The 9,936-nt window shown below is 49.0% G+C and overlaps 1 protein-coding gene across 1 annotated transcript in view; it reads right to left on the reverse strand.

The window, feature by feature from the left end:
- Positions 1 to 9,923, reverse strand: part of cpsf3 (cleavage and polyadenylation specific factor 3) — a 34,136-nt gene extending 24,213 nt beyond the window's left edge. The window contains exons 1-4 of the mRNA XM_033021620.1: positions 9,773 to 9,923; positions 7,241 to 7,304; positions 5,575 to 5,672; positions 2,894 to 3,022 (exon numbers count right to left, since the gene is read on the reverse strand). Coding sequence (XP_032877511.1) covers positions 2,894 to 3,022; positions 5,575 to 5,672; positions 7,241 to 7,304; positions 9,773 to 9,843 — 362 coding nt within the window. The 5' untranslated portion in view covers positions 9,844 to 9,923. The remainder of the gene's footprint in view (positions 1 to 2,893; positions 3,023 to 5,574; positions 5,673 to 7,240; positions 7,305 to 9,772) is intronic.
- Positions 9,924 to 9,936: the final 13 nt, after the last annotated feature.

The following is a 9,936-nucleotide window of genomic DNA, read 5'->3' on the forward strand; positions in this document are numbered from 1 at the left end:
GGTTGCAACGGAAAGTACCCGGGGAGGGGGTGGTGCGGGAGGGAAGTGAAGAATTGACGAGGGAGTTGCGGAGGGAGCGGTCTTTGCGGAAGGCAGACATGGGGGGAGATGGGAAGATGTGGCGAGTGGTGGGGTCACGTTGGAGGTGGCGGAAATGGCGGAGGATTATGTGTTGTATTTGCCGGCTGGTGGGGTGAAAGGTGAGGACCAGAGGGACTCTGCCCTTGTTGCGTGTGCGGGGATGGGGAGAGAGAGCAGTGTTACGGGGTATGGATGAGACCCTGGTGTGAGCCTCATCTATGGTGGCGGAGGGGAATCCCCGTTCCCTGAAGAACGAGGACATTTCCGATGCCCTAGTATGAAATGTCTTATCCTGGGAACAGATGCGGCGTAGGCGGAGGAATTGGGAGTAGGGGATGGAGTCTTTACAGGGGGCAGGGTGGGAAGACGTGTAGTCCAGATAGCCATGTGAGTCAGTGGGTTTATAATGTATGTCGGTCAGGAGTCTGTCCCCTGCGATGGAGATGGTGAGGTCAAGGAATGGTAGGGAAGTGTCTGAAATCGTCCAGGTGTATTGGAGTGCCGGACGGAAGTTGGTGGTGAAGTGGATGAAGTCAGTCAGTTGTGTGTGGGTGCAGGAGGTGGCACCAAAGCAGTCATCAATGTAGCGGAGGTAGAGGTCGGGGATGGGGCCCTGGTACGCATTGAACAAGGATTGTTCAACGTACCCGACAAAGAGGCAGGCGTAGCTGGGGCCCATGCGTGTGCCCATAGCTACGCCTTGTGTTTGGAGGAAATGGGAGGAGTCAAAAGTAAAGTTATTGAGGGTGAGGACCTAAGCGGAGGAGAGTGTCAGTGGCTGGGTATAGGTTGCTCCTCTGGTCGAGGAAGAACCGGAGGGCTCTGAGGCCATCCTGGTGGGGGATGGAGGTGTAGAGTGACCGGACATCCATGGTGAAGATGAGGGGGTGAGGGCCCAGAGAGTGGAATGCGTGGAGGCGGCGGAGAGTGTCTGAGGTGTCTAGAACATAGGTGGGGAGGGATTTGACCAAGGGGGATAGGATGGAGTCAAGGTATGTGGAGATGAGTTCGGTGGGGCACGAACACGCAGAGACAATGGGTCTGCCGGGAGAGCCGGGTTTGTGGATTTTGGGGAGAAGGTAAAAACGGGCCGTGCGGGGCTGGGGAACGATGAGTTTGGAGGCTTGGTCAGGTAGGGCGTGGGAATTGATGAAGTCGGTGATGGTGCTAGAAATGGTGGCCTGGTGCTCGTCAGTGGGGTCATGGTCCAAGGGTAAGTAGGAGGAGGTGTCCGAGAGTTGGCGCGTGGCCTCAGCTTTGTAGAGATCGACGCGCCAGACTACCACGGCACCTCCCTTGTCGGCTGGTTTGATGACCCAGTCTGGGTTTGTGCGGAGTGATTCGATGGCAGTGCGTTCAGAGGGGGAAAGATTGGAGTGAGAAAGGGGAGTGGAGAAGTTGAGGCGGTTGACGTCGCGGCGGCAGTTCTGAATGAAGAGTTCCAGAGCCGGGACTTTCTGAGGGGGGTTCCACGAGGAGGGGGTGCGTTGGAGACGGGAAAAGGGGTCATCATTAGGGGGCGAGGACTCCTTCCCATGGAAGTGCGCTGTGAGGCGGAGACGACGGTAGAAGCTCTCCAAGTCATGGTGGGCGCGGAACTCATTGAGATGGGGACGGAGGGGGACAAAGGTGAGACCTCTGCTGAGGACAGACCGTTGGGTGGGGGAGAGGGGGAGGTCGGGGGGGATGGTGAACACCCGGCAGGGGTGGGAGTTGGGGCCAGAGGGAGGCAGGTGGGTAGACTGGGGACGGGGCGATGTGTGGGGGGGGGGTTGTGGGTGTTGGAGGGGTGGTGGGTGGTCAGGGGGTGGGGGGGAGAGAGGGCTGTAAGGTGGGTGGGGAAGAGCGGGTGTGACATGGTTGGGGGGGGATGGGGGAGGGTCAGTGGAGCAGCCACTGAGGTTAGCACGGCTGGGCAGACGGGCGCTAGGACCCGGTGGAATTAAATCGAGGAGAGTGGGAGTAAGCAGCGTGAAGGCTGCAAGCCTCTAATCTTTATTGAAATGATCACATCTCCTCTCTGGTGTCCAGCCGGCACATGCACACACACTCTCTCTCTCACTGTCTGTCTCTCACTCACTCTCACACTCTCTCTCTCACACACACATTCTCTCCCTCTCTCTTGCCCTGCCCCTTTAACAACTCGTGCCACCTCCGCCACTCAACTGCCGTGGGGGCGCGCGCGAGGAGGGGGCGGGGATAATCACGCCAAGGTACCGCCCACCCCTCCCTCTTCCGCCGCAATTGGCTGACACTAGCGGAAACGACCCACAATGTCCCGCCCACTCCCCACCCCCGCCGCTGTGATTGGCCCACCCCACTGTCCATCAACACGATTGTCAAGTCGCGTATGCAGATTGCCATAGAGACAAAGAGCCGTACATATACATAATAAATAGTCGTGGATATACTTTTACCCCCAAATCATCCCGCGGGCCGGATTGACCGGTAGTTTGACACCCCTGATCTAGTGTTAAAATGGGAAATTAGGCAGTGTAATATTTCAGCACCTTGCACAAGGGCTAAATTGCCGCCCACTGATTGTATGTTTTATGAATACTAGAAATGTTGTGATGAAATCGATGAATTCAAGATCCTGAAAGTGCCTGCATTACAAGTCTAGTTCAGACAGCTGGTTTGTGCAGATTTTTAAAAACAATTTCTTATGTTTGTTTGGAAAAAGGGTATACAGTTTACCTTTGTAATTTTGTGATATACCTTAGCAATAACAGATTTTTTAAAAAAGACAGTAAAAGGGAAAGGTTGAGGACAGTGCAATGCACTTAGCATGAAAAAAGGAACTTTCACTCACCTGACCTTGACGTAATCAGACAACAGCCAGCGATATATAGCTTTTGTAGCATGTGTCATAAATGTCCTGCCTTTAAAACTAGTTTTTTGCAGGAACCAAGGGAGTGCACCACAGTGATCTAAATGGAAACTAACACAGATGACCAAATTAAAGCAGACAACTCACTTGTGCACAAATATTGTTAGATCTGGATTTACATCGTCTTTGGTTGCAAACAAAAGCCTTTGCTGTAAATCATGAATCGAGCTATACATTTACTTATAATAATGGTCAATCTGTCTGCTCCCCCTTTCACATCACAAAACATTTATCCTCAAGTGTTTAGAATATAGATGCTAAACTAATTTTAATGGTGTGTGCATGTGAAACCAATGAAACATGCACACAAAAACATCAGATGGAGAAAGACTTTGGTCCATCGAGTTGGTTCAGTATAGCACAAATGCCCTGTCCATTAGTCGTATACCTGAAACAATACAATCACTAGTTTAATTAGGAAGGAAAGTATATGTTGGTATATTCTCCTTTGGATGATCTAACTAGCCAAGGTTTAACTGCCTCAACTGCCTCATTTAGCAGCTCATTCCAGGAATGTTTTAAACTGATGGATGGTAATATCTAACATTGTTTACTCATGTAACCATGATTTGATCTCTGACTTCAATATGATTAAAATGTATTAAAGCAAATCTTGGAAATAATTTTGGACCCAAAACATTAACTCTGTTTCTCTGCTGAGATTACATTTCTTAGAAGCATACGCATGCAGCTTTATAAGTCAACATGAAAAGTCACTCTTACAAATGGAATTGACATGTGATTAGCAAAAATCAGAATTGGACACTTCACAACTGTTTTAGGAGATAGGAGAGGTAAAGAGAACCTGATGTGAGTTTATTCCCCACATTAGAGCCACAGCCATTTACTATTATATTTCACTAAAGTTTAGACAAAACACTAACAGGATGGAAGAGGTTACAATTGGAAATGGAGTGACTAAAGGGCCTGTCCCATGGGTGACCTAATCCGCGAGTTCTGGCAAGTTTGCCCTCGACATATTCGCAGCATGGTCGACACGAGGTCATAGGAGGTCTTCGTAACTTTCCTTCATGCTCGAGAGTGGTCTCCACGTACTCGAGGCCTCAGCTAGGTCGCGGCATTTTTTTCCATTATGTTAAAAAATGTACGCGAGTAAAAAAAAGTCGCCATGGAAAAAATCAATACTTTTTTTACTCATAGGTTTAGTCGTAGTAGGTCGGCATGTCAGTCGTAGGTAATCGAGGGTAGATAGTCTTCATTATAGTCGAAGGGAGGTCGAAGGAGATCATCTTCACTCTCCACTATTCGGTGTACAATTTTCCAGATGTTAATCATAGCTAGTCGTAGCTAGTCGAAACTGGTCTTCAACATAGGCGAAGGAGGTCTTCAACATGTCATTTTTTTCAAACTCTTCTAATCTCGCCAATTAGGTCACCCAAGTGGGACAGCCCCTTTAGTCACCAACAAAACATAATGGCGGGTAGGGGTGGTAGGGTTAACCATGAAGATTTCCACATTGAAGATAGACACCAAATGTTGGAGTAACTCAGCGAGACAGGCAGCATCTCTGGAGAGAAGGAATGGGTGACGTTTCGGGTCAAGACCCTTCTTCAGTCCCGCTGAGTTACTCCAGCATTTGTGTCTACCTTCGATTTAAACCAGCACCTGCAGTTCTTTTCTACAGATTTCCACATTGGATAGATTCAAATGTTCGATGTGGAGAGGCATTGGGAATAAGCAGCAAAAGGGTCTGCATGCCATTATAAGCTAGCAACGATGTTCAAGCAGTCATCAAAAAGACTAACAGAATATTGGCTACCTATCAAGATTGGAATACAAAAGCGAGGAATAATTCAATTGGTACAGTCTTTGATCAGACCTGTATGGACAATACTCTGTACAGATTTTGCAATGCACACAATGGCTTTGGCAAACATAGAATGCAAGTGGATCAAAATCATATCAGGGCATAAATAATTAAAATGGGTTGCATAATGGCGCCGGTGAGACGGCAGCCTGTCGCGTGCAGCTGTGTGTAGTGTGTATATTTATTTAGTATTATATAGGATTATTAGTGTGTATGCTTATTTAGTATTTTACTAGACTACGTATAAGTTATAGATATAATGCGCATAAATAACGGCACTTTTTTTCATTCATTGTATTTTAACTTGTATTTTAACTTGATAAGTATGGAAGCTATTTGAGGAAATGTGTGGTGTTATGTCTGTCTTGAACCTGTCGTGGCACTGTAATTTCCTGTAAAGGATTATTAAAGGTATAATCAATCAATCAATAAACTTGGTTTCTATTCTCAAAATTTCATAAGGTTAAGGTGTGATCTGGCCAATGAATTAAAATTCATGCCTTGAATGGCAGAAAGCCATGGGTTACTCCCGTTCATATCCAATGATCAATGTAACTCACGGCCTTTTGTTTAATTGCAAGCAGGTTTTTGTTTTAGCTGCAACACTCAAAAATATAAAACCACTTCAGCACCTGATCATGGTGCTACATCATGCCCTAGGATATATTTTGATAAGTTAACAATGCCGTATAAATGCAATTTGTTATAAACAGGGACAAGCAAAGAAAATTTACCATAATCCACTAAGATTTTTTTTTAAAGTAACGTTACTTACTGACTAATCAGAAGGAGGTCTATCTCTGCTGGATCAATCAAATCAATGTACGGGAGTGCATCCATTCCTTCAAGGCCAGGATGTATCCCGCAATCCAACTGCACAAGTAAATACAGGTGCAGAGACGTAAGTTATCCTTCTCAGCCTTCTTTATAATCATAATCATAATCATGCTTTATTAGCCAAGTATGTTTTGCAACTTACGAGGAATTTCATTTGCCACAGTCATACCAATAAAAAGCAACAGAACACACAAAATACATTTTAACATGAACATTCACCACACCTCATCCCTCACTGTGATGAAAGGCAAAAAAGTTCAATCGCTCCCTTCTTTCATGTGTATTATACACAAACCTCGACTTTACGATACAAAACCCCTTAATCTGACTGTCCACCTATCATTTCAAGTTTGCTCTTAATTGTTTGCTCATGTTCAGCAAGACCTATGATTCCAAAGTTTAGAGTATAATTACACCATCACATTAGACTCAAATATTAATTGTTGACTAAATCACAACTACCCCATAGACAAGAAAAACAAGTCATTTCTAAATATTTTTTTTTTTCCGTGTGCTTAGAAATTTCTTCTCCCAGAGGGTAGTGAATCTCTGGAATCCTCTAACTGGTGGAGGCTGGATCAAAATAAATATTTAAGATGGAGATAGATTTTTTTTTTAAATCAAGGAACTGAGATTTATGGGGACTGGAACAAGAAGAGTTGAGGCCAGCATATACCAGCCATTATTATATTAAATGACAGGAAAGGCTTGAGAAACCTGGGGAACCACCCCTGTTGTTTTCATGTGTTCTTGCATGAACCACATCAACAATGCCCAAAGGAAATGAGCATTTTCTTACATCAGACTTTTGCAAACTGGTTCAACAAGGACTAGAGGCCGTAGTTTTAAGATGGCAGGGGCAAAGTTTAAAGGAAATATGTGGGGCAATAACAGACACGATAGCGGCATTTAAGAGGTTTTTAGATAAACTCATGGAGATACGAGGAATAGATATGGATTAAGTGCTGGCCAAGGAGATTAGTTTAACCCGGCTTCATGTGTGTGTCATGGGTATTGTGGACTGAAGGGCCTGTTCCTGTGCTGTACTGTTCTATGTCCTATTGGAACACCATTGCAAATCCCAAGTGAATAAGCCCTGGTGGAAACTAAGTTGGAAGAATTTTTCAGTTGCCTTGCCGTTGCCGTAATGGAAATGTGTGTGAAAATTTTAGAAAACCAAGGATGTGAGGCTCCGGAAAGATGATATTGAAAATAGGCAAGAGGTGATTGAAATGTAGGAGGGTTAAGCAGGTATTCCTAAAGTCTTTCAAATGTTTTCATGTAAAAAGGTTTTCATTCTGCCACTCCAAAACTTCTCCCCTTTCTGTAAAAGCAATGCAGCACAAAAACAGGCATTTTGGCCCAATGTGTCTGCACTGATAATCAAGAACCACTAACACTACCTTAATCCCAAGTTTATTTTGGCATCATGATCAGCATGGGGATTGTAGGCCAAAGAGCCTGGTCTTGTGTTGACCTGTTCAATGACCAAGTTGCAATCAATGCTTATTTGTACTAGAAAATCAATTAATAGAAAACAAATAATTTAAGACAACAAATAATTCTAAAGCTATTTGTAAATTTTAGCAGTTATAAAGTCATACCATGATTTTTCTTCCTTTGAATTCCACAATGATGCATGATCTTCCCACCTCTTGGCCAGCTCCCCTATTGTGTTAAAGATAAACTTTATAAAACCAATGTCAGGAGAAGCAATACATTTTATAATTAAAAAAATAATCTATGGACTCTTATATGTTTGAATGAGTATTTTGAGGAAATAACCAAAAAAACTTGAAGGCAAGACTGTGGACAATGTCTATGTGGATTTCAGCAAGGCCTTTGATAAATAAGGTTCAGCCTGGTAAGCTGCTCTGGAAAATTAGATCGCTTTGCATTCAGGGAGAGCTGGCTCGTAGTTAGCTAACTCTTCCTGGAAGGACGCAGAGGGTGGTGATGATGATGGTGATGATGATGATGGTGGTGGTGGGTTGTTTTTTGGACTGGAGGTCTGTGACTGGTAAAAGAAAACAGACACGCAGTGCCCTCATCGGGCCCAGTAGTATGGATAGGTGACATTTCAGGTATGGACCCTTCTTCAGACTCCTGCGACTAGTGTGTCTTAAGGATTGGCGCTGGGCCCATTGCTGTTTATGATTTATTTAGATACTTTGGATGAGAATGTACAAGGCATAATTAGTAAGTTTGCAGCCAACACTAAGGTGGATGGTATTGTAAACAATGAAGATGATTATCAACATTTACAGAAGTTACAAAATCTACAAAAAATATAAAAATTGCAGCAGGATCTTGATCAGGCAGCCAAGTGGGATGAGGAAAGGTTAATGGAGTCTGATGCAGATACATGCATGGTGTTGCATTTTAGGAAGTCAAAGCAGGCCAGGATCATCAAGTATAGTGCCTTAGTGAGTGTTGGAGAGGAGATGAATCTACGAGTACAGGTAGATAGTTCCCCAGAAGTAACATCACGGGTTAATGAGTAAAGAAGGCTTTTGTTACATTTGCCTTCAACAGTCTGGGTAATGAGTACAGAAATTGGGACGTAATGTTACAGTTGTGGAAGCCGTTGGTGAGGTCACGTTTGGGGTACTGTGTTCATTTTTTGTCGTTGTCATTGAAGGATGTCATTAATCCGAAAAGATGCAAAGAAGATTTATTTATTTGTTTGTTTGTTAGTTAGTTAGTTAGTTATTTATTGATGAGGAAGGGGTTCGGCCCGAAACGTTGCCTATTTCCTTCGCTCCATAGATGCTGCTGCACCCGCTGAGTTTCTCCAGCATTTTTGTGTACCTTTGATGAGGATATTACCAGGTTTTAAGGGCCTGAGCTATACAGAAAGGATGGGCAATCTAGGACTTTATTCCTTAGAATGCGGAGTCTGAGAGTTGATCTTATTGAATTGTCCGGGGTGGGGGTAACGCGGGGCAGGAGCCAGCGAGGGGGACCAGAGGGGAAGGGGCTTGAGCTGGGGGGTGCGGGACGGTTGGGGGGGGGGGGGGGGGGGGGGGCGTGCAGTGCGGGGGTAACGCGGTGCGGGCGGTGCGGTTGGGGGGGGGTGCAGTGCGGTTGGGGGGCGTGCAGTGCGGGGGTAACGCGGTGCGGGGGTGCGGTTGGGGGGGGGGTGCAGTGCGGGGGGGCGGTTGGGGGGGGGGGGCGTGCAGTGCGGGGGCAACGCGGTGCGGGGGTGCGGTTGGGGGGGGGGGTGCAGTGCGGGGGTGCGGTTGGGGGGGGCGTGCAGTGCGGGGGTGCGGTTGGGGGGGGGGTGCAGTGCGGGGGTGCGGTTGGGGGGGGGGTGCAGTGCGGGGGTGCGGTTGGGGGGGGGGGGCGTGCAGTGCGGGGGCAACGCGGTGCGGGGGTGCGGTTGGGGGGGGGGTGCAGTGCGGGGGTGCGGTTGGGGGGGGCGTGCAGTGCGGGGGTGCGGTTGGGGGGGGGGGTGCAGTGCGGGGGTGCGGTTGGGGGGGGGGCGTGCAGTGCGGGGGTGCGGTTGGGGGGGGGGTGCAGTGCGGGGGTGCGGTTGGGGGGGGGGGTGCAGTGCGGGGGTGCGGTTGGGGGGGGGGGGTGCAGTGCGGGGGTGCGGTTGGGGGGGGGCGTGCAGTGCGGGGGCAACGCGGTGCGGGGGTGCGGTTGGGGGGGGGGGGCGTGCAGTGCGGGGGTAACGCGGTGCGGGGGTGCGGTTGGGGGGGGGTGCAGTGCGGGGGTGCGGTTGGGGGGGGGGGGCGTGCAGTGCGGGGGCAACGCGGTGCGGGGGTGCGGTTGGGGGGCGTGCAGTGCGGTTGGGGGTAACGCGGTGCGGGGGTGCGGTTGGGGGGGGGTGCAGTGCGGGGGTGCGGTTGGGGGGGGGTGCAGTGCGGGGGCAACGCGGTGCGGTTGGGGGGCGTGCAGTGCGGGGGTAACGCGGAGCGGGGGTGCGGTTTGGGGGGGGGGGGTGCAGTGCGGGGGTAACGCGGTGCGGGGGTGCGGTTGGGGGGGGGTGCAGTGCGGGGGTGCGGTTGGGGGGGGGTGCAGTGCGGGGGCAACGCGGTGCGGTTGGGGGGCGTGCAGTGCGGGGGTAACGCGGTGCGGTTGGGGGGTGCAGTGCGGGGGTAACGCGGTGCGGTTGGGCGGTGCGGCCTCACAGCGGGCGGATCAGTAACTGGTCGCTCTCCTCCGCCGGGACCAGATTCTCCGCTTTCCGTTTGGCCGACATCTTCAGCAAAGATCCTATAGCTCCGCGCCGTTTCCGGTCCGTCCGACAATTGTGTCCGGTTGGGGACGTCCGCCGGTCCGCCGGCCACAACGT

Source organism: Amblyraja radiata, chromosome 5, assembly GCF_010909765.2.
Source record: "Amblyraja radiata isolate CabotCenter1 chromosome 5, sAmbRad1.1.pri, whole genome shotgun sequence".
Lineage (NCBI taxonomy): Eukaryota > Metazoa > Chordata > Chondrichthyes > Rajiformes > Rajidae > Amblyraja > Amblyraja radiata.